At 40.6% G+C, this 25162-nt stretch overlaps 1 protein-coding gene across 1 annotated transcript in view; it reads left to right on the forward strand.

Annotated features, from left to right (window-relative positions):
- The window catches only part of mapk8b (mitogen-activated protein kinase 8b), a 28352-nt gene extending 4574 nt beyond the window's left edge, over positions 1 to 23778 (forward strand). Inside the window, 12 exon segments of the mRNA XM_056365715.1 lie at positions 2345 to 2526; positions 3687 to 3816; positions 4258 to 4316; positions 6436 to 6574; positions 8390 to 8555; positions 9566 to 9637; positions 12656 to 12838; positions 14197 to 14321; positions 16176 to 16239; positions 17274 to 17351; positions 18915 to 19000; positions 19003 to 23778. Coding sequence (XP_056221690.1) covers positions 2405 to 2526; positions 3687 to 3816; positions 4258 to 4316; positions 6436 to 6574; positions 8390 to 8555; positions 9566 to 9637; positions 12656 to 12838; positions 14197 to 14321; positions 16176 to 16239; positions 17274 to 17351; positions 18915 to 19000; positions 19003 to 19104 — 1326 coding nt within the window. The 5' untranslated portion in view covers positions 2345 to 2404 and the 3' untranslated portion in view covers positions 19105 to 23778.
- The last annotated feature ends 1384 nt before the right edge of the window (positions 23779 to 25162 follow it).

Raw genomic sequence — 25162 nt, forward strand, 5'->3', positions numbered from 1 at the left:
TTGCAAAGACTGCCACTCCTAAGACTGTATTATTTATGATGCTGTTAGTATGCATGGTATTTTGGTTATGTGCTGCAAAGAGCTGTTGGTTCATGTCGGTATAAGCTGCAAAGTGTGTGTGTGTGTGTGTGTGTGTGTGTGTGTGTGTATGCCAAATTCAAATGGAGTGAAAGTCATGCCCTGCTGGCACAAACCGGTCTTGTGTCCAACCAGGTCTGTTTTCCCTTCAGATCGTGTTTCTTTTAGTTAAGCCTCAGGTGTGACATGGTTGGGTGGGGGTCAGGCGAAGCATCTCAGTAGGTGACTGATTGAGGGTAAGGACTAAGATTGGGTGTAGGTTAAGGTAAGGGGAAACGTATCGACAGAGAAACAGGCTAACAAAGTCGCATAGTGCCACATAACAATGACTGTAACCATCACAATCCAGATCTAAATGAGTGACTGAGTCTGAATTTGTTCAGTAAGCTTTTGATTCCATAGAAAGGTCATAAATGTTGTTTGTGTTTCTGCATGTGCAAGTGTGTGAGTCTCTGCTGGCGTGCATGTATCTTTTTATCAAACGTTTGGCAGCGCGTCTCTTTCTGTCAGACAAAATAACTGAGTTCAGGCTCTTTTGTGAACCTTTTATTCATCCCTGTACCTCTGCACCGCCTGGCTCCGCTGCAGGCTGTCGACAAGGTTCTCCAGCAGGAGAGAGAAGATGACGTTATGATCAGAGTCAAAGGGAAGAAGGCAGCAGCGAGGAGAGGAGACAAAGATGAGGAGAAGCAGGAAGGATGAAACAGGAAGGCGAGGAGAGGAAGAGGCACAGGGGAAGACAGCGGAGGTGGCATGGCTGCAGAGTTTGAGTCCGATATAAAGATCACTATCTGGTTTCTTGATCTTGTCAGTATTTCAGCTATTCTTGAAATTTGATTTTACTTTTTCCTGAGTAAAAAACCTGTATCATAACAGAGAAATTGATGTGTTTAGTGATGTTCTGAATAGGATTTGAATTCTACTCTCTCTGGTCTGAACCCAGCCGGACCTGGTGTCGGGACTGCAGCCGCATGAGGCGAAGAGAAAGCAGAATAGAATAAAAGAGCAAAGGTTTGAAGGGCAGCTTCCACCAAGAAGAGACGAAACAATGTAGTGGAGAGGAGAGCAAAGAGAAGGAAATGCTAACTGATACTGAAAGGTTGGGGGTGGGCCGGCAGTAGTCGGAGACTTCCAGAGGTCGGGTCATGGTCCGTGGAACGTACAGCTATCATCACAAAGCCGACCTCCTCACCACAATGTTCTAAATTCCACTAATGATTTTGTCGTCTTAGTAGCATTTAACCCAGCTTCCTCTCTGTCCCTCTCTGCCTGGATCATCGCTCCATCACTCTGACCTTTGGGTCTGATATACTGTATGCACTCCTCCTCTGGGCTATATTATGTATTTCAGAAGCCTAGTAGTCATTATAATTGATTAACCTCACTTTTGGAAGAGTGGCTGGTTTGAATTTCTGATTAATGAATTCTCTTGGTGGTGAACCGAGGCTGTAATTGGTTGAGATTTAAACTGTGCTATTGCACAAATGAGCAGGACTCTGCAGCTCCACAGTTCTATTTAAGAAATAAATACAACTTGTTTGCATTTGAGGAAATGTAGATAATGGTGTTAAACATTAATTACACAAGGTACCTGGATAATACAAACCCTAGGAGTGTTTAATTTCAATTAACTGGTTGCAGTGATGAGGTAATACGCTGTGCCAGACAGCCTGCGGTGTGATGGACAGATCTACTATCTGAGCAGTTCAACAGCAGTCTGAAAGCTTCACTGGCTCTGGTGCTGGTACCATGCCTGTTCACTTGCCATGTTAAATAATGAAAGATATCCTACACTTACAGGTAGAATGGTTCTCGTAAATCCTTTGACCGAATTGACAAAATGTTTTGCAGATGGGAGCTATGTGCTAAAAGGCATTTGAAGTACTTTTTGAAACCCTTATATCTTAGTGGGGCTGAATGAATCGGAGTATTATTGAAATCACAAATGTGGCCAGGTGAATATCCAAATCACAGGAGCTGCGATGTTTTTAATGAAAGTAAAATGTGTCACAACAGACCGTAAATGAAGCATTGTAGTGTTAAGAGTTGGTTAAAATGAACTGCAAAAAATTACCTTTGCAACTGAAATCGTGACTTATATCACAATCGCAATGTATGCCAAAATATATTTTTTTGCATATTATTCAGTCCTATATGTTAGTCCAGTGTGTTTGTTTTGGCTGCTGGATGGAAAGTGTTAAACCAAAGGTTTTACAATGGGTGAAAAAAAAATGACAAAACATCTCTTGCTCCTCGTGTTCTGCAGGTCTTGAGAGGAGAGCTCCACTTGGATGCCCAGTCACAGTGTTCGTCCCAAGGCTTCACCATGAACCGGAACAAGCGTGAAAAGGAGTACTACAGTATAGATGTGGGCGATTCAACTTTTATGGTTTTAAAGCGCTACCAGAACCTCAGACCCATCGGATCCGGAGCACAGGGAATTGTCTGGTGAGTCAAAGGGGAAAAAAAAAAACCCTGTATTCTAAAAATATTCAGTGTAAAAATCCATTCTTGATGATCGAAATAGTAGTAAGGCAAATTAATCTTGAGTCGAGGTCTACTTACTATGTTTGGTGCTTTCAACTCCATCTCATGGTTTTCATTAGCAAATAGAAGTGAGCTCAGTTGTCTTGGACATAGCTAAGGTCGCACACTTAGATCATGTGATGACAGCTATCCATTCCATCTGCTGCCGACCACCATTAGATCTGGTTGAAAGCTCCGACAAACACCAGTAAGTAGACACTGAGTTATTTTGTCAAACTATTTTGTTATTAATTTACATTGGATTAAGATTATGATGATATGATGATGATATAATGTGATATTTTAATATCAAAGATATCACTCATAGTGTTTTTATATTGCATCGGTTTCCTGCACAGTAACCTTTGCTTCTGACCTACAGTAACCTTTCCCTCCTTATATTGATTGTTCAACTTTAGAATTAAACTTTCCACGTAGAAGCTGTCGGCCGGGCAAACATTTGACGAACGCTGCTGATGCAGCGCGCAGGCTTCGCCAGCTGTTGGCTCTGAAAGTTGATGACATCAGATGTTAGATGAGCGGTTGCATGCAACACAGAAATCAATGCATAATGTAGTATTTGTTGACAGTGCAGCGTGGTATTGTGTTCCCTGTGGATTTCTGTCGACGTGAGAGGATTAAGGGAAGAGTGAGTGTTGAAAGATTTGAATCTGAATCCCAGGATTGGGATTGGTTCATTTATGTGACGATGATATTCTATCACATCAACATATCATAATTAATATCTAAAAGTGGGGATCCAAAGTAATGCACAGCCAGTTCTTGTAACATAAGCTCAGCAAAGATGAACTCACCAGAGTTCTGTGCTGTCATTAACCTTCTCTGGTCCCCATACCAGGTAGGAACACCAAGAAACTGATGCACATGAGCATCAGTCAAGACTTCAGTTTGTTATGTGAGGAACTGCTGGCCTTTAAATATCAACATCTCCCGTGTTTCTCTTACGTTGCCTTTGTGCAGAATCCTCAAGAGACCTCAAGAAACCTTTCGAATTAAGGTTTTATTCGAACATGCATTACTGTTGACTGAGTTGCTGCTGCTTTCCTCTTCATCTCCTCCAGTTCAGCGTATGACCACAATTTGGAGAGGAACGTTGCCATCAAGAAGCTGAGCCGACCCTTTCAGAATCAAACTCACGCAAAACGGGCCTACAGAGAACTGGTGCTCATGAAATGTGTCAACCATAAGAACGTAAGAGCCATTATTTTTTTATGTTTCTGTGTACTAAACTGTCTAATAGGCTCACAGTTTAAAATTCACAATCTGTGTCATTTTTACAGACGTACTTTACCATCTTGCGGCTCTCTGCTGCGGTCATTAGTGATCCAAAAATCTGCCCACCATGTTTGATTGACAGTTGATCTTAAAAACAGGTTTCCTGAGGATTACCACAATGCTTCCCTGCTGTGTCATGTTTTTTTTTTTTTTTTCTTTCTTTTGAATTAGAGATTGTCTTGTTGTTATTCATTATTGATGCTCAGGCTGCTGCAGTCTGGGCCTTTCAGATGAACAGTTGGCCCTGCTTGTTCGGGGATGCACAAGTGGAGATAATGTCATTCATTACAACCTGGTCGTCTCTCCTCCGGTGAGGCAGCACAATAACTGTTTTTTAAAAAATGTTTTCTATTCCAGATAATCGGCCTATTAAACGTGTTCACACCACAGAAGACACTGGAAGAATTCCAAGATGTGTGAGTATAACTGAGCCAAATAACATTTGTGCTCCAAGTGTTTGTAAAATCAATACAGGATATGGCATGCTGGGGGCTTAGATGATCTTCTTCTAAGGGGTTGTGCAGCTTAGCCGAATCTCTGGTTAGTGTGTTATCGTGCCGTACATAATGCAGGGAGCTGTAGCCCAGTGGATATTTTGGATTGTTTTTTAGTCTCTTTTTAGATCCTTTAGATTCTTGAAATAAAAGTCTAGAAATTAGATTCACAACGTTGATTTTGAGGTAGAAATTTTTCATCTTGAGACATCTACGAACACTGATGGATATGAAAATTAAATTAAATTAGATTAAATGATTATATTTGAGATTGAGTTCTGGTAAAACGCACACACACATGTACGACATACTAACGACTTTCTCTCTGATGGTTCTGGTGGAGTGCAGATTGCCCAGTCTCTCCAATTACCTCAGTCATATCCCTTTGTATAACCTGACATTCATAAATTCTACGTTTGTGTGACCTCTGCCTTTTTAATAAGAGCTACAACAGGGTCCTGGATGTGTTTCGACAAGATTACTGTGTAAACTGGCTGTAGAATCGCTGGGAGGGGAATACGAGACCCAAATGTGGGGGAAGTGATGGTTTCACAGAGTATGAAGGGAACAAGCATGATTAATGCCATCTTCAAGAAGCTGTGTTTGTGTGTGTGTGTGTGTGTGTGTGTGTGTGTGTGTGTGTGTGTCTGTGTGTGTGTGTGTTGTGTGTGTGTGTGTGTGTGTGTGTGTGTCTGCAGTGCTGTGTCTGCTTGATTGGAGCTAAAAAGGAAACTGGACAAATCATAGCCGGAGGGTTGCAGGACGAACGCAGTTAGAGGATGAAGGAGAACACTCCATTTGTCTGGGTGTTTGTATACTTGGACGCATACTTGTATTACAGGGTGTATGAAGGTGCATAGACGAATAAAAGAAATATGGATTTCAGCATGTGCATATGTATGAATGTGTATTTACGCTCCCACATGAGCAGAAACATAGTGTGATGGTGTATTTAACCACTGTCAGTCTGGGTATAGTTTTAAAATAATGAACAAATAGCGTCCTAGTTTCCACAGTGTAAACCGCACACTGTGACACCAAGGTGTTGCTTTTTGTCAAAAAAAAAAAAAAAATCTGTCTCAGTTTCATTACTCCATGTAGGAGGTTTGAAGGGATGGATGATATAACAGCTGCCAGATAACATAACATCATCAGTGTTTAGAAAAAGAGAAACCTTGCTGTCACTTTCTAAATGCCATGCAGAGCAAGTGCTGCGTGGGCGAGGAAATAACAGTCCGAAATCTACTTTAACTTTTAATTTTTGCTTGGTTAATGCTGAGTAACACACTCCTTTTTTCATTATTGACACAGCCCAGAAACTTAAGCCTGTCCATGCATGTACTGTAGATTCAGGTCTATCTGGAGAATGATGAGTCATCTAATTTGTCTAATGACTTTGATTGTATTGCATTTTTAATGTGTTTCAGAAATAATTACTTGCTAATGTAAAATACCTACATTATAAGCCAATGTATGCAGACTAGTATTAGAACTGCCTAACGTACTGGATCAGGAATGGGCGAGTTTAACAGGAGTATATGCACAGAGCCGATACCCCGTAATGTATTGATAAACGTTATAGTTTCACACCCAGTTAAAATAACTTCTTCACCACTCTAAAATAGTAACCTACACAGGAAATTGCCCTGTGCAGCCACTGGCAGCTGCTGTTATTGAGCGGTGAAGAAGAATTGATTTCTAGTAAACAGCGTAATGTTTGCCGTTGCCCGAGGTCACTAATGAGCAGACTGGTGTCTCAGTCCAGACCCAGATGCTGTCTTATCTGGATCTGGAGTGTTTCTGTTTTAACTGGCGCAGCTTCTCCAGCCTTCATGGCACTGGTCATGTTTTGAATTCTTTTTCAATATGATGTATAAGTATGAAAAGAGACAAAATGAAAACTGTAAGGAGACTGCTTGATTTATGAAAAGCGAATAATTTGAACAGCATTTGCATAGGAATGATTCATTCCCATTCCTTTTTCATCCATATATGTTATTCTCTGCGCATGTTTGCCTTACACTCTGTGGTTTCCTCGCAGGTATCTTGTGATGGAGCTGATGGATGCCAACCTCTGCCAGGTGATTCAGATGGAGCTGGACCACGAGAGGCTTTCCTACCTGCTCTACCAGATGCTGTGTGGAATCAAACACCTACACGCCGCAGGCATCATACACAGGGTGAGGCTCACTAATACACTGCAGTTATACCCGCAGAACAGTGGATCAAACCAGTTCTTACCAAAATCTAATTTGTTTTCCTTATGAGAGATGAGTTACATAACAACAAATTTTTTGGTTGTGTGTAGAAGTCACTCCACCCAGCCAAAAAAAAACAAGCTGTTATTTTTAAGCATTGTCAAGACTTTTTCAATTAATCTATTCATTGTTGTGTCTGTACAATACTAAAAAATTGTGAAAAATGCCTATTATAATTTCCCAGAGCCCAAGGTCACATCTTCGTTTGTCTACTTTAGTTCGACCAACAGTCCGAAATCCAAAGATATTCAATTTACTATCATGTGTGTCAAAGGGAAGCATCAAATCCTTAGATTGTAGAAGCTAGAAACAGCAATAATACGGCCTCTGAGCAGCCCTACTTATTCAAGGCCAGCCTGGAAAGTCACGAGACAGGCTGAACCGGCTGGTGCTAGCTGGTTAGCATGGTAATTTCAGTAGAAGAAAAAGAAATGATTGGAACAGAAGCAAAGCAAGAGTTAACATTGGCGTTGGTTTCCACCGCTGGAGACAACTCTTGGCAATCGAAGGAATGAAGCTGCTAAACTCACAACATTTCTTCTCGACTGGTAAGTAAACAGCTGTTAATGCAACGTCGGCTATGTAGCAATAGCAAAACCCACAAATAGCTCCTTCAAAAATGACTAAAACGATACAAACACACACACACACACACACACACACACACACAGGTGCTCATATTCACCTTGAAACAGCAGACACAGTATGACACACACACCCTGAAGCACCAGCAGCAATATACAAAGAATCCCTCTTGTACCACACACACACACACACACACACACACACACACACACACACAGAGTCACTAACACACACACTGTCAATCACCCTCAGTGAAAGAAGCAGCAGTAGATTAGCGGAGCTCCTCTTGCTCTGCCAGGCAGAACTAATTTAGCCACAGGCGGAGCTAACCAGCCTCGCTCGCTTTGGCACGGCTCGGCACGCAAAGCTCTCATAAGGTGAACAGATGCAATATGAGTCATGGTTGCCAAAGATTCAGCTCTCTTGTTTTTGTTCCCATTGTCTCTGTGACGAAAAGCTCTCTGGTCCTCTTTAAGACGCTCACAACTGCGAAGCACTCGCTCTAGAATAAATCCTCCTACCAATCCAGGTAGTCGAGCACAGTCGACTGTACAGTAGTTTGATAGTCTCATTGTCAGGAAGTGATGGCACCGATTATGATGATGAGGATTTGTACCTCAAATGCATTGACGTTTTACAGAATGAGTGTATTGTTTGCTAGTGAGCGGCCACCTTGACGCTTTTGGCCACTTCGATGGGAGCTGCCGTAATAGTCATTACAGTATTCTCCAGTGTAATTGTGGCTATGCAAATCATGCCGAATAGTAATTAGCCAAACCTGTCATTGCTGGCGAATTAATTGTGGAATTAAATCAACTGGCGGATAGTCATTTGTAGATTATAACCACAGGCAATGAGTATTGTTTATGACAGGATGTGTTTGTTAGTTTGTCAGTATTGTAGCTCCATACATGTCTTACTTGTTGGCCGAGGCTTCAGTTTCTTCCTGTAGGTGTCAGGGAAAAGCTAAATAAGTTGGACCAAACAAAACAGAAAATAAAGTTTCAGGCTGCAGTAAACCCTATTAGCTGCCACATATTCAGTCAAACCAGGTGAAAGAAATTTATGCAATTGGTACAAAAAAACAAACAACTCAAGCTCAAGTTTTAATCTCAGTCTAAATCACAACTCTGTGTTGTGTTTTCCGTCCAGGACCTGAAGCCCAGTAACATCGTGGTGAAGTCTGACTGTACTCTAAAGATCCTGGACTTTGGCCTGGCCAGGACAGCCGCCACCGGCCTCCTCATGACGCCCTATGTGGTCACCCGCTACTACCGCGCCCCTGAAGTCATCCTGGGCATGGGCTACCAGGCCAATGGTGAGTGGAAGAAGTGGCTTCTTGACAGCGACTGGCCAATGAGGAGCTGCTGCCTGGCCTGCTGCATGGCCCTCCCCTTTTTTGAGATGTTTCAACAGCACCTCCCAAACACACTCTCTTTCCCACACACACACACACACACACACACACACACACACACACACACACACACTCACACACACTCTCCCTGTTCCTGTAAAGGTCACACTCGGGGGAAGCTGGCATGTCGGGCATCAGTGCTTTGTGGGAAACTTCTTGTCAAGGGACTCAGTGCTTTAGCATGTGTTTGATGTTTTATTATGAGGTTGCCTGTCCTGAGCTCGTTATAGCCCGGCTGAAAAAACAAAAAGAACGCCAGTGTGGACACAGGCACTTGTGCATGTTTCAACAGTTTCACTTAGCGCTCCAGCTTGGAACATATCACAGTTTATGCAAGACGGTCTTAAAGGGATAGTTCGGCATTTTGGGAAATATGCTTATTCACTGAGTGTTAGATGGGAAGATGGATTCCACTCTCACATCTGTCTGATAGAAGCCACAGCCAGGATATAGTTAGCTTAGCATAAAGACATGTAGCATAGGGAAACAGGCTAGCTGTTTCCTCCTGTTTCCAGTCTTTATGCTAAGGTAAGCTAACCATTTCCTGGCTGTAGCTTTGTCTTTAGTGCACTGACTTGAGAGTGGTATCAATGCACCCATGTAATCCTCGACAAGGAAGCTAACAAGCATATTTCCTGAAATATTTAACTATTCTTTTGATAGAAACGTGACTGGGGTTCCAGTTGCTTAGCAAATGATCAGACTTTCAGGTATTAAGTTCAGATGCATAATAGCAAATTTTTAGATAAAGATTTCTCCTTAGCACAGGCATCATGAGGTGAATTTTAAACACTAATGCTTTCTCATCCTTAGTCCTTTTGACCAAAAGCATTGACACTAATTTTTCCTGCTGACTTGTTGCATTTTTTTGCTTATTCTCTTCTCCCTCCTTTTATGCTGCGCATATTTAGTGGATATTTGGGCTGTGGGCTGCATTATGGCAGAAATGGTTCGCCACAAAATCCTTTTTCCAGGAAGGGATTGTATCCTTGAGCTGCTTGCAGCAGTGTCTGGCACACAACAAACAGCACAAAAAAAAGTCTCTTCATACCCATTATTTTTCATCAAACGGATCGCACGGAGATCACATCCTGTGAGCAACTATAGAAATTCTATTTCTTGGATTTGCCTGACACCTCAGCTTGCATCCACCCACCTGCTCTCCGAACAGATACACAACCTCACATGTCTCCCTCCTCACTCACCTAAGCAGCAGCACTGTTGCTTCATGCTATGTGACAGTCACATGAAAAACCCGAAATAGAATTTAATAGTTTGCTCTTCCATAACAGAGAACTGAACTGCAAAAGAAAATACCCTCTTCTATCCTGAAGCTGCTTTCTATATGTCTTTGTAGATACCATGGCAGCAGTCTCACAAAAAGATCAATTGCTAGGTTTTTATATAGAATATAATACTGAATAATTTGGTGCCAAACATTTGTGATGCTCTCAGTCTGAAATGTCACTCACATGGGTGTGACAGTAAAGCTCAAAATTAATAATACCTGCTGTTATTAATCAGAATATTCCAGTTTAACACATAAGACATGCAGTGAGGACACAAGAGGGTGTTAAAATGCATTTCAGAGGACCTTGAAAGTTAGAGTCTCACGATTCTAAACTAATGATTCACTGCACCTGAAGTACAAGGAATATTAAATGTTTCTTCTGAATAGAAATATTGCTGTTCCTACAGAAATATGCAGTTAATGCAGTTAATGCTAGCCAAAGAGAATAATAACTTTCCTTTAGCCTTGTGGGACGCTGACCCAGGTTTGAGAGTGCACTCAGCTGCATGCAATTAATTTTTTGTCACGAATCACACACATCACCTGGCATGTACATCATGTTTTGTTATTTTATTTTACCCCTCTGTTCTTTTGATTTATGTTTGTTTTTTTGGTTTGTTTTTTTTCCGTCCTGCATGCTAATTCGGTGGTTGTCATTTCATTTTTCAGTTGATGTCTGGTCTGTTGGCTGCATCATGGCTGAAATGGTCCGGGGTAGTGTGTTGTTTCCAGGCACTGATCGTATCCTTGAGTTGAACTTCCATCCAAACCCCAAAAATCCTGTGTCATCCTTTGTCTGACATCTTGTTCATATCTTTGCACACAACAGGAGGCCAGAAGTCATTTGCAGCTAAAATGAAATATAATAACTATTACTAGCAATATTGTTGTTACCACTGCTGTTCCTGTTATTATAATTATTGAGAGAAAAACTTTCCAAGCAGCTGTAGGCGTTTAATGAGCGATGACGTAATCGTCTTTCTCTTAGTAACTGAGTGGAAGAGAATACAGCCGTCTCATGGCAGAAGTTTTGACTCCCCATAGCAGGTAAAGCACAGGTGTAGTTAATAACACCAGTGATGCCTCCGCTCCATTTAAGTGACCCAGTAAGCTACACCAGTTAGCTAACCAAGCCGAATAGTAAAGACTGAAACTGGTAAACCTACATCATTATCCTTGGTGATAGTGAAGTAGCTACAGTTGGCTTGTTAATTAATGACTTAATTAGCATAGCATGCAGAGCATTAAGGATTCATTTGTTCTTGCTAATAGTGTGGTATAACTGTTAGCACTGAAACCTTGTGGTGTATGTAAATATTTGAGAAACTTTTTGTGCCCTATTACTGATTTATCACTTTTTCCTATGAAGTTAATAGTTGTTGTTATAATATGCTAATGATTAACTAAAGGTTGATATAGCATCAGCTTGATAATTGAAGCTGTGTATTGGGCATTGCACTTTGTTTGTTGTGTTAAGTGCTCAACAAGAGAGGTTACATTGACAGAGGGCACCTGAAAAATACTTTTCATTAGCAAAGCTAATGAAACACAGGCAAGTTAACATTTACTCTAACTAAGTGGTTTGGAAAACATAAGTTTAGTCAAACCCTGTATTTGACTATTATTCTATCATGAAAATATTCATGTCATGTTATTGTATAATTCATTTTTTGTATAACCGGTCAACATAGCTTTAAACAGCTAATCAGGCTACTCCTAGCCTAACAATCAGACTTAACTGCCATTTTGTTTCTCCTCGTTATTCAGTCTGTCAGCTGTTTTCTGTTATGGAGGTTTTTCCTCCCCTAAACAATTAGTGGTGAATGACTAATCTTTCCTACAGATATAATTTTCAGTTGACACGGAAACTGTGGTAGTGATGACAGGAGCGGTTAGCTTAATGATTTTCAGGACGCTCAATGAAATATGCCAATTTAAGAGTCGTTATGTCTGTCAGTCGACTTACAACAACCCGAGTAGCTGCTGCCTTTCTGTGACAGTTCTTGTGTTCTGGCTCTGACACAGAAAAGGTAATCCCACCTAAAAAGTTCCTTCCGGCTTTGCTATTTTTCCAACCAGGCTTGGCTTCTCCTTGTTGTTCCTTCATCGTTAAGGATGAACAAAGATGTGAACAAGAATTTCTGTGTGTCCTACAGGTAGATCTGTTCATGTTACATCTCTATGTATGTGTGTGTTGTTGTCGCAGAAAACAAAAAAAAGTTGCATACATATTTCCAGCATCTGGACTGGACTATCTAAGGTGAGCATCACCTGCCTCACCCAACATAAGGTATTTTACAGTACAGATGTTTGAAATAATTTTTGCAACACAGTTCATAGTGTATGTCCTTTTCCTAAAACAGCCTTTCACAGCTGTTTGTGTTGAGAAATTTCCCCAAGTTTATCCAATGACACAGCGTATAATCTTAATCCATCACTTTACAGCAGGGGATATTATCTGCTGTGGGTTTCCTGCGTCCTGTGCCAAATAACAGATTTGACATTTTCTTTTCAGCCCAATTACAGTTACACAAGTGTTTTAGGAACAAGTCGGAGCAATGCCGTACAAAACATAGCCACTCCAGATAGCTCTCTTTTTTATTATTCATCAGTTCAGAATATTCCTCAAAATGAGCCAGACCAACTCTGGAGTGGGCGCTCCTTTTGTCCAAACCCAGCCTAGGGCTTTTCTTAATACTTTAACCATAAGATATCGACCAGTGGAATAAGGTGATCGAACAGCTGGGGACGCCATCCCAGGAGTTCCTGATGAAACTCAACCAGTCAGTGAGGACCTACGTGGAGAACCGGCCACGGTATGCTGGCTACAGCTTCGAGAAGCTCTTCCCCGACGTCCTGTTTCCTGCAGACTCTGAACACAACAAACTGAAAGGTAAAGAGAGCGCAGTTTCTCTCAATGCTCATGTCATGTAAAATTGTTTTTTAAAGGCTCGCTGAAGCACAAGAAAATTGGTTTCAAGGTCATAAATGTATTTCCTGCTAAGAGTTAAAACCATTTTGGTGCATAGTCGCTCTATTACAGGTGCAGCGATTGTCCAGCCTGAAGGGGAACCATTTGGAAAATTCAAATTGCTGTTTTATCGCACCAGTACCAGAAGGTGACGGTAATAATGAGGCAATCAGTGTTTGGAGAGCCATGAGTTTAATGCCACAGTGAGCTTCAATTTCGCTGCTTGAAATTTGAATAAAAGACTATTTTGAAGCTCTTTTTTGGGCAGGTAGAATTTACCATGTGTGATTTTTGGATTTGGATTTTTGGAACCAACCACTTATAAAGCAGGAATATAAAACTCTTTCTCCATATAGCATCAGTTTTATGTGTGTTTATGTTGGATCATGTGTTTACAATGTTAATAACATCTGCTGACAGCAAAGCCCGAGTGACGGATGCATTTTCAGTGGCTGCCTAAGATTAAGCACTTATTACGGAAGCTGACAGCTCAGGAGCAAGTTGTTTACTGTGAAGAGGAATTTACCTCAAGCGTGTCTTCATGTGTAAATGGAGAGAAGATGACAGGAACACTCACAGCAAACGCCCGCCGAGCTGCTGCAGTGTGTTGCGAGGAAAAAAGTAGCTCATCCTTCTCTGCCCTCATTAATTTACACAGGCAGGAATATTTGACAGCAGTGTATTTCCCCTGAAGAAGTCTGGTTTAACTGCATGTATCGGAGCTGTGATAGTCCACACTGGCACAAGGCTTTCAGGCAGAACTTGTGATAATCAAGGTGGAAGTTCTTGACAAACCGAAATACAGACACAAAATGATCTTTTGTTTTGTTTTTAACCACTAGCAGCACTATAGTGTAGTTTTTCTTTATGACTGGGTCCCCATTGTATTTGTATCATGCATGAGGGGCGCGCATAAAGTGTTTTAGTGGTAAACGTAACTTTGTTTGTTTACAAGAAATTCCACAGGGCACGTTTGTATAAGCCTTCACTGTCTGGAAACCTTAGCTGGTGCACATAAGTTCCAACCAATGAAACTATTATTTTACCGCATTCTATGAGATTAAACTGTTTCCTCCCTCAGAGATGCTCAATTAATTTACACCTCCGAACGACCTGCCCCTGTACTGTTCCCTGCACCAACATCCTGTTTCAACAGGAAATGTGTCACATTAACGAAGCCAGTCACTCCCAACTGGAACAAATTGCAGAATGGAAATCTGTTTTGTTTGGCTAAACAGTCACTATTTTTATCTTATTTTCTTCCACAATTTTCTTTTCAGCGAGCCAAGCCCGAGACCTACTATCCAAGATGCTGGTGATCGATGCGTCAAAACGGATCTCAGTGGATGAGGCTCTCCAGCACCCGTATATCAATGTGTGGTATGACCCCACTGAAGTGGAGGCGGTAAGCGCTAGTATTTTAATTACTAGTATGTTCAATTTATGCTCAAAAATGGAGCTAATTGGCATTCGCATGACTGTTTGATCTAGAGCTGCAACGATTTGTCGATTGATCAATTAGTGGATTGACAGAAGATTAATTAGCAACTGTATTTTGTGGTTCCATCTGCTCTCATGCAAATGTTTTCTAGTCTTCTCTGATTAAACTGAATATCATCACCTTGGGTTTTGGGAATCTGTGATGGGTATTTTTCACCTTTTTCTGGCAATGATTAATAAATCAAGAAAATAGTAGGCAGATTAATCAATAGTGGAAATTAAGTTGCAGCCCTGGTTCGATCAGATTTAAACGACATTTGCCTTGTAACATAAGCAAATCCTCAACTCTCATTAGATTTTGATTCAAATGTTGCTTTGTTCATCACACTTTTGTCATTTCTAACAACATTAGTAGAGAGTAAAGCAATGTTGCTCACCCTCTGAATCCCTTTATCTCAGAAATAAAAGCTCAATTTTAGGTCTGAAGACTAGAAACTCTTCCCTCTAAAAATGTTGTCTGCATGCAAAATGTGTGTTTGTGCTGGGATGTCCACACCCCTCAGAAACTCTGAGAAAATGTTTCCAAAGTTGAGACTTCAAGTCTGGTGACAATCCCTTGTGCTCTCCTTGGAAACACAATGACTCAGCCAGTGAAAATTGATTTTGCCTGTGATCAGGCGGATTGGGAGATGAAGTGAATTGTTGCTTTCTTTCCTCCGCTCTCCTCTGTGGCATGAAAGGATTCCTTAGAACTGACAGTTCAGCCTTGAAAAGTGCAGATTTGTATAGAGTTCGCTCTGACACTGCACAAATACATCAAATCTCAGTTTGACTCTGGGGAGGACGGATAACTCCATCTCACGGCTGGCTTTGGCGTAGTTTATCCAAACTCTGTCAGTGCTGCTATAAATTTGAATTTAGGAGTTTGTGGTATTTTGCTGGAAAGGTTTGTGCACACCAAAGCAGAAAAAGAATCTGCATAAAATGGGTTTAATGTGAGGAAGATTTAATGCAGCGGTTTTCTATCTCGTGCCGTCATTAGCTGAGTCTGGAGGTTTTCAGTTCGAGCTGGAAGCTGCAGCAGCTGAGTTTCTCTTCTCTAGTTCAAGTGCCGCTCATCACAGTTTTCAGCTGCTGTGATGTTTGCTTGGAATGAAAACTGAGGCTCACCGTGGTGATTGAAAAGTTCAGGTGTGGTAGTTGGGCAGAATGATGAACTGCCAGTGTCAGTGATTGAAAAGAGAAGCAAATGATGGAAACAGTTCATCAGTTAGAAAGTCTTATAACTTGAATCACATGAGTTTGATCCCGATTAACAGCCAGTGTTGGTTGGGAAAAATAATTAGTTGGTTGATCAATTAGTTCATTGACAGAAAATGAATCGGCTATCATTTTGATTATCGAATAATCGTTTTAGTCATTTTCAAATCAAAAATGCCAAATATTTGCTGACTCCAGCTTTTTAAAAGGGATGCTCGTCCTTTTCGTACATGATGTTAAACTGAATCATTTTGGGGCTTTTGCCTGTTGGTCGGGCAAAAACAAGACGTCATCTAATGGGCAGATTAATCGATAATGAAAATGGTCACAGCGCGAGTAAATACATTGAGGCAAGAAGGCAAAGGACAAAAAATAATAATTCAATGTTGCACACACACAAGTAAAAGTTACTATTCTCAGGAGGAATGTAATTTTATTATTTTCGGATTGTTATTTTGATCTCACCGCGTCTGTGATGTTTGTGGGCTTCGTGTTTAGAATGAACATCTGGTAAAAGGACTGAAATATTGAAAACATGTGTCCGTCTGTCTTTCTGCAGCCACCACCAGTGATCACAGACAAGCAGCTGGATGAGAGAGAGCACACAGTGGAGGAGTGGAAAGGTAGGAAAGATCCTCCGTTTCTCCTCTCCTCTTTGATAAACTGTCATAAGTGCTTAGCTTTTTGCAGTGTGTTGCATAAGGTCGGTCTGGCTTCGTGCTTTTGCAGCCTGTGGGATGTTTAATCTTCATTCTCAAACTGAGGTGAATGTTCCTCTGCATAATCTGTCTGAGTTAGTAAATGTACTAATGAACTGTACATCTCCTCTTGGTTTCCTGTTTCACATACATTTAATCACAGATTATCTGCAGCCAAATCTTTGCTTGTGTAAAATTGTATTTTACACTGTAACGTATCAATTACTGGTATTTTCATATAAATAAAGAATCAAGCTGTGATGAAATAGAAGCGTAGATTGCACATTTAAAGTCAGTAAAAGACAAAAGTGACCCAGTTCCTCCACTGGAAGAAAACTGATGAAACTGAAGAGATGACTTTACGATGTAAGTCAGTCAAAGGAAAGGTCAGAATTATAGACTTATACCCAGATCACAGGGGGTCAAGACTTGAATTCAAATGACTGGTGAAACTTTGGAGGAGAAGGTGTTTCCTCTGTCTCGATGCTCTTTTCAGTGCTGCCAGATTGATAATGACAGCAGGAGATTCACACCTGGGGTGTGACAGGTTGGTGTTTCCCAATTCCCCACACACTGCTGGAGGACATGTCATCCCATGTCTGTCTCCTTAGAATTAGTTTATCCTGTAAAAAATGGGTTTGTGTTCACTTTGCCAGGCGAAAGTAAAACTGCTCAACATTAATATTAAAATAGAACCAGATCACACGGTTATGTAATCCTGAAAACCTGTAAGGGGAAATCTGTGAACTGGAAACAGCTTGCTCATATTTACCTGCCTCTAGTTAGTCTGCAATTGTTCACACCAAAACCCAGAGATGAGATTTATGAAAAACATCTTGTGTTCGTTAGCACAGCTTTCATGGGACAAACTGCTGTTTAGGACTTAAAAATTAGATGTAGCATACACATGTTTTCTCACCTCTTCACTGAACTAAATGATTGTACTTTGTTTGTTGCAGAATTGATATATAAAGAAGTGTTGGACTGGGAAGAAAGGACAAAGAACGGCGTCATCAGGGGACAGCCAGCGTCCATAGGTTAGTGGAGTTTCCTGTGTGTTTGAGTCTGTTTGTCTGAGTGTGTGTGTTTGAGTCTGTGTGTTTGAGTGTGTGTGTTCGAGTGTGTGCTCGTGAGCCTGTTTCATGTGAGCTTTTACCTCCCAGAGATGGGAAATGGATCAGGATTGTGCTGCTCAGCATGCCTGTGCACATAGACTCACACAGCACTTTATTAAAAAAGCACCTCGCTAACTCTGCGCAGGGCCTCCTTCACTCTCCAAACAGCCTCAGTTGTTGGTCTCTCAGCCGCTCGGTTCGGGGCGTGGATTCCACAAGCTGTTAGAAACTTTCCTTTGAGATCCTGCTCCATGCTGACATGATTGCATCACATCGTCTCTGCAGATTTGTCTGCTGCACGTTCACGCTGTGATTCTCCCTCTACCACATTGCAAAAGGGGTTCTACTGGATTCAGATGTGTTGACCGGGGAGGAGGTCACTGAAGTTCACTGAAACTCACCGTCATGTTCATGAAGCCAGTGTGAGACTTTAGCTCTGTGACACGGAGCGTTGTCCTGCTGGAAGTTTACCATGATGGTAAATCATGGCCATAAAGGGATGCACATGGTCAGCAACATTACTCAGACTGTGGCATGCAAACCATGATTGATTGGTATTAAGGGGCCAAAGTGTGTCAAGAAAACATTCCTCACAGCACTACAGCATTACACCACCACCGCCACCTCCGGTCTGGACTGTCGACACAAGGCAGGTTGGGTCCATGGATTCATGCGGTTGAAGCCAAATTCTGACCCTACCATCTGCTGCCTCAGCAGAACTCCATATTCATCCGACCAGGCTACGTTTTTCAGTCTTCAGCTGTCCCGTTTTTGGCCTGTGCTCACCGCAGCCTCACATTTCTGTTCATGGTTGACAGAGTGAAGACGGACGTGGTCTTCCGTAGCGTCTGGCCATTCTCCTCTGACCTCATCAACAAGGCCTTTCTGTCTGCAGAAATGATGCTTACCGAAGATCAGCAGTTTCACAAATACTCTAACACGCCACCAACAATCATCCCAGGTTCAAAGCCACTTTTTTTCTGTGAACATATGAAATCACGAAGCAGTAACATTAATACAAAAGTGAGCTCATTATTTGGCCCATCCAGAATTAATATTAGTTTTCATTGTCCAAAGACAAGTGGGTCATAAGTTTCACATAAATCACTTATGAACACAAGTTATTGACTCGCTGATACTGATGTTAATGCTCTAGTAGGAGTTCACATGTAGATTCTGTGGTCAGAGGCACGAAGCCAGCTGGACGTTTGTCAGGCAGAAAAACAGCAGAGAAAAGGGGCTGAAAAGTTTATCATGGAACCGTTCAGCAAGCATTTTATCTTCTTTCTTTGTCATTGATCAACAATAAACTTTACAATGTTAGATTAGACTGTGAAAGTTGGCGCAGATGTCTTTGAATACCGTGTGAAAGAGCTCCATCTCACCAGCACTGCCCAGACTTTTCTCTCTTTTAGCTCAACTACAGCTACACAATAGCATTCGATGGCTGACCACAGGCTTTCTCTCCTGTTCCTCACAGCACAGGTGCAACAGTGAGCAGCAGCTCCGACCAGCACCACCAGCACCACCCCTCCACGTCCTCCTCCGCCTCCATGTCCACCGACCCGACCCGACCCTGACCGACACCGACAGCAGCCTGGAGACAGCCAGCACCGCCGCCGCTGTCGCCACCGCCGCTGCTACCACCGCTGGCCCCCTGGGCTGCTGCAGATGACTATCATCTACTCCTCCTCCTGGTCCTGGTCCTGGTCCTGGTCCTGGTCCTGGGCTGGGCTGGGCTGGGCCACTCTCCCTGGTCACCTTTGAGACCACCAGCCTGACACTGGCTCTTGGCCCCGCCCCCTGCATCTGCCTCCTCCCACCTCCTCTATGTGCTTGTCTTCAGTAGTTTAGCGATTAGCCAGCTAGCTGTTTGAGAAATATTTCTGAAAGGACAGATCTTTTTTCCTTTTTTTATGACAGTAATAGTCTTTTCTTTTTTTTTTTTTTTAAAAATTAGGATTTATTTTCATTTGAGTCCTAGCTGTAATTTATTGTGGCATTTCTTAATTTTTCAGAAACCTAAGATGACGATAAGAGAATTTTTATGATTTCACTATGTTCCGGTTTGTATTAACCGACAGTGAGAATTTAAAGAAATATGTGTAAAATGTTTAATGTGATCTATTTTTCTGTTGAAAGTCATTTGTTTTCACTCGCTTTTACAACTTGCCATATAAATATAGTTTGTACAGATTTTATGGTAGATGTAGTTTTATCTTCGATATGAGTTTGCAGTGAGCCATTGAAACATAATTTAATTGACAAATGTACGGTCTTAGTACTCCCCTTACCTGTTTTATCTCTCACCATATGGATATTGTTTTAAATTCACATGACATATCCATTTATTTCAACCGAGGTCATTTTAGATGCGTTTGTAAAAAGATTTTTTTCTTGTGAGTCACTACTACAGCCTACATTGTAAATTTCAACCTAATGAAAGCTTTATAATTTTTCTTCACTTCCTGTTCAGTCAAAACTACAAAATAGTGAGTTTCACTTTCACCATATGATTTATTTTATGATCTACAATTAAACTATGGGATTGATAACAGAACAGTGACATCCCGCAGGATAACTCGGAGCATTGTGAAGACTGTCTTCTGTATTTTTAAGTGCTTTAAAGTACCTCTTCTCTTGTCTGCAACAGGCAGCTTGACGTTATGGAACTAGAGCGGTGGTTTTGCTTTGGAGGACTGAATGCAGAGCTGTTTCACGTTCTCCTCTGGCTTGCTTTGACAGTGAGGTATTGTTAACAGTTCAGGACTTTTAGAATGTTTTTCGTCGTGGTTAGGAAAGGTTTGTCGAGACGTAGAGTTGCGTGAGGTTGTAAAATCGGTGACGGTGTAAGTAGAATGTGCTTCAGTCAAGTAGGGAATTGTGATATTGAGAACGCGAGTGATGAACGTGTTGATGTTCGGCGTCTTGGAGGGATAATGATTCGGAAACCTGATGGAACCGTGTGAGAAAATGTCTGCTTCCTACTACCAGATCCTGTTATTAGTAATGTACTGTACTGAATTTGGAAATTTTAAAGTGATTTTTCTTTTTGTTTTTCTCTAAAAATTGGCCAAACACTTTGCGTACCGGACTTGCCTACAATTGTGAATAAAAGAACCTAACACTTAGCATGTTAAACAGCAGCACAAACAAGCCGAGTAAAATGAAACAAATTATTCTACTGTATGCAATAATAGTGCCCTTTTTAAGTGATTTTGATTTATTTTGAAAGGAAAAGTGCCTGTTGTTTGTCATTCATTCCTGAGTACATGGGAGGAAGTGTATTCGTTATGTGTAGGTTTTAACGGCGTCTGGATAACAGCAGTAGTGTCCACATCAAACCAATAATGTATGATGGGGTTGTAGTTCTCACAAATGTATTGTATATTTTTCTACTTGTTTTGGTTTTGACCCTTGGGCGGGAGACTGTGGTGTCTTGCAGGGTAAGAAGGTGATGATGTATGCAGCGAGATGTTTAGGCATGTGTTTGAGTCATTTCAGAAGAAGAGGCAGTTTTATCAAGGTCTTTCATCAAAGTAAAAAGAAGTATTTCTTTGCAGTGACAGCAACCGAAGTATAGGTTAATAACAGTTTTTTGGCTTTTTTTGAGTACTAATCCAATGTGATGATTGTAAGTGAGAAAAACGAACTGAAAAGTTAAAGTTTTAAGTGAGTAAGTTCAACTACTGGAGCAAACTAAACGAGTGAACTCTGCATTATCGTCAGTATTTTGCAAATGGTTTTGGATAATGTTTATGGTTAAAAAAGCAGATTGATGCACAAACATATTTCTGAGAGGCAGAGCCAAACAAACATAGCGTTTCTGGCTAATTAATTTTTAAATTAGAAGCCGAAAAGTCAACTAGCTGTATTAGCTCAAATCTATCGAGGTAAGTTGCTTGAGGATTTGATGGTTGAGGTTTCAAGCAGCCGTTCTGCCAGCTAGAAATGTTTGCATGATTTTCTGCAAGAGGCAAGAGTCTGGATGGGTTGTACTCTGTCATGGATCACGAGCAGGTGTTGTGGGTGTTGGCAGAAACGGCACTGGGACATTTATCTAGTAAGCTCAAAGCAAAGTGGCAAAAAAAAAAAAGGTTGTCTTTAGACTGTAGCATGCGCCGTAGCTCTGTGCTGCGCTCTGCTTAGGCACCTTGTTATTGTCTGCCAACTATGTATGGCTAAACACTGACATAACCATTCATTTAACGGCATGATTTCTCAAATACTGTCACACTATGGCTCATTCTCTGTTTCAGTCCGAAACGGCTATTCGTAAATCCATTACCAAGTGTGTGTGTCCTTCCTAAGTTCTTAGCAACAACTTGCTAGTTTCAAACTAGTGATTTACAAAACCGGGTTGCACCATTAAAACTTAAAAGAATGTCTTTTGTTAGTAAAAGCCGGAGCAATGAGTAAACTGGCTGCCGAAATGATCTGTAGCACTGTCAAAACAAAATCTAAACTGGAATTGTAGCGTCACAAGCTGTAACATAATGATAATGTTTAGCTTAGAATAAGTGGGAAATATAGCTTTAACTTAATTTGTTTAATTTACTTAGTCTAAAATTATTAGCGTTATGTTTTGTAATTTGATTTGAGTTATTTTTGTGAAATTTATTTCAAATTTCAAAAACTTCCCAGTTTACATTCATATTTAACAGCATTTCCAGTGCGGACAGGAGCGTCGATCATATTGCATTACCTCTTTTTCTTTTCATTGTTAACGGGTAACAACGCAAACAAACGTTAGCGTAGCCACTGAGCTACTCAAGAATTAATATTTAATATATTGGCAAGCTAATGTTAGCCTTGTCAGTTACAGTAGCTACATAACAGGTAATATTTAATACGTTAGCAAGCTAATGTTAGCTTTGACAGTTAGCTACACAACAGTTAACCTGGCAGTTGGGTTTAAATATTTAGTAACAACTCTATATAAAAGCAAGTTTATGTGGTGCAACCCATTTTAATTTTGTGATGCGTAAATCTCTCACTTTCGAAACACAATATATGCTACAACTAGGCAAAGTTTGAACTTACGAACAGCTGGTGCAATAGCTCCTACTCTCTTTTCAGCAGAAAGGAAAAGAATAGTTATTGAGCATCAAGGGTTTGCTAGCGAGGTACCGTGTTAGCAGCAGCAGCAGCAGCAGCAAAGCCTTATTAGTACAGGGCAACACTTAATTCAGTCTTATTGAAGATTACAAGAGCAAAAAATGAAACTGTCCAGTTGTAAATGTGCAGCAGTGTTTTGACAGACATGGAGTAAAAAAACAAGGACTTAAACAGTGTCACATCAGCAAGAAGGCAGCAATAGCAGGGAGAAAAAGTGACATGTATCCATTCGTCATATTAGTCCATTTGTCGAATTAGCTAAAAGAATCAATCAGAAAAAACACTTTGTTGTCGAAAGTGCTCTTAATTTTCTTGCCCAACATTAGGGGCTTTAATTTGAGGTTTTTTTGTTTTGTTTTTGTTGTTTTTCTTCTTAGGTTGTTGTTGCTTTTTTTTTTTTTTATTATTACTGCATCTCTCCAAACTATGTCATTCTGATTTAAGTCGGCTTTGATGAACTACCTCACGCTGAATTTCTGCCAGTTCTTGCATATATTTAGTCGCCTGCAGAATTAGCTATTGAAGACGTGTGAATAACAGATTCCATTATTTATTTATTTGAAAGTGTACTATTTGTCGGTTTCAACAGACTTCTAGTTTTGTACATTATGTATACTTCACCTAGAAGTAAGAGAATTGTTATATGTATTTTTTGTTCTTTTGTTTTTTTTTTGTTGTTTTTTTGTTTTTAAACTAAATGTGCAATACCTTCAGAAAACTGTGCTAGTAGTATGTGATGGGCCTAGCCTTTGTTAGCTGTCTCCTGAAGGTAAAGAAAATGTTTGGTACTGTCAATCCATGTTTTCCTTTTTTATGAATAAGATCAATTTTTATTTCTGTGACTTGTTTATAGTCATAATGTTACGTAATCAGTCTTACCCACCAAACAAATCTGTCAGCCAGGGTTTGATTTAGAGACAGGAAGCTCTTTTAAGTCACAAGATGGCGGACAGATTTTAATTTGGGATGTGGTAAGGACAATAATGTTAATAAACACAAAAAAGATCATTATAAATCATTATATGTATGGTGCTGGTTTGTAATGTTTGCTAGTGAATCCAGCCATGCAAGTAGTTTTAAGAATTCCTGGATCTATGCGTCCCAAAAACCGCAACCAACAAAGAAGTGCACTACTAGAATACACGCACTGGGATCTGATGATGCCACCTCTTAAAAAAAATATTAAAAAATAAAAAAACATGTACTGCAAATAAAAGAAAATACACTTTGATTTCTGGTTGTATGTCTTCTTCTTTCTGTCATGACAAGTTGCCAAACATTTTTTGCTGTGTACACAGGACAATAAATGTATATATGAATATAATACTTCTTTAATGTGATATACAACCCAGACTGTAAGTATTTGGGCAGTTACACATTTTTGTTATTTAATTGCAGTGGGGTCACATCAATTTAGAAAGAACTGCGTGGGAGATACAGCCATTTTAATGCAAAGACACCAGAGTTTTTCCCACTGAAGTCCGATCAAAGGCCATGTCTCGGATTTGTCAAGAAAACGTTGCGGTATTCAAAGATTACAATATCAGCCGGGACTTTTCCACCAAACATGCTAACTACGCTAGCTTCGAGGTTAGCAGGAGGCTAGCACTAAGGGCAAGTTACACACTGGCACATAAATTAACGAAAGCGAAAGTTTTATTTGTTAGCACTGGATGAAGGCAGAGTCTGGTTGCATTGAGAGGCGGAAGCAACCTTGGTTGGATCGCCAAATTTAACAGGGGAAAAAAATGTCAGACTGCTACCTCGATGTTGGAGGTAATTTTCCCTTCATTGTATTCTCCGCCAGGAAGCCTCGTGCAAGACTGTAGTGAAGCAAGTCGTTAAAACTCGTGAACTTCACGCGGGCGAAGGGACTTTATCATGAAACAAACAATCATTTTCCTGAGCTGAGCCCCAGACTGTGTTTGCTGTGGACATTTTGGATTTAAGCTTTATTTAAGCTTATTGATGAGCACGTGAGCTGTGTCCTGGGAAGTGCCACAACAACAAAAAATGACACCGCGTGACCAGGAGCACCGTTCCCATTAAATCAAGCACTCAAGGGTGAGTTTATTTTCATTACTTTTTGGGAAACAGATTTCACATTCATGTGAATTTATGCTTGTTCATTTTTCCATCCTCACCAACTTGTATTAGTGGCTCCTCTTTTTCAATTTCTAAAACCCAGTGTGGCCCATTTGCCCATAATGCTGTCGGTCATGAGCGGTTCCTTTTTTATCTCCACACTTTCCTCTGTCCATCATTTTGATGCAGGTTGATTTCTGTGTGCACCTACTTCTAGAAACTATCCAACTGTTGATTTTGGCAAACCGACTTCCTTTGATATCTCTCTGATAGCCATATTATTTTCTTCTTCACTTGCATGGGCACCTCTTTACTCCTCATACATATATATATATATATATATATATATATGTAAGATAAATTCCACCTCAAACTAAACGGCTGCTCTCTCTTTATTGTAGTAGTCATTATTTTATTGAACGTGCTGAAGCACAGAGCCTGAGGAACAAAACATGTAACTGTCCAGACTGATTGTGCCTATAGGAAATACTTTTTAGTACAATCAATACATTGTTGGTTTTAGTATTATA

This window comes from Seriola aureovittata, chromosome 21 (assembly GCF_021018895.1).
Source record: "Seriola aureovittata isolate HTS-2021-v1 ecotype China chromosome 21, ASM2101889v1, whole genome shotgun sequence".
NCBI classification, from domain to species: Eukaryota; Metazoa; Chordata; class Actinopteri; order Carangiformes; family Carangidae; genus Seriola; species Seriola aureovittata.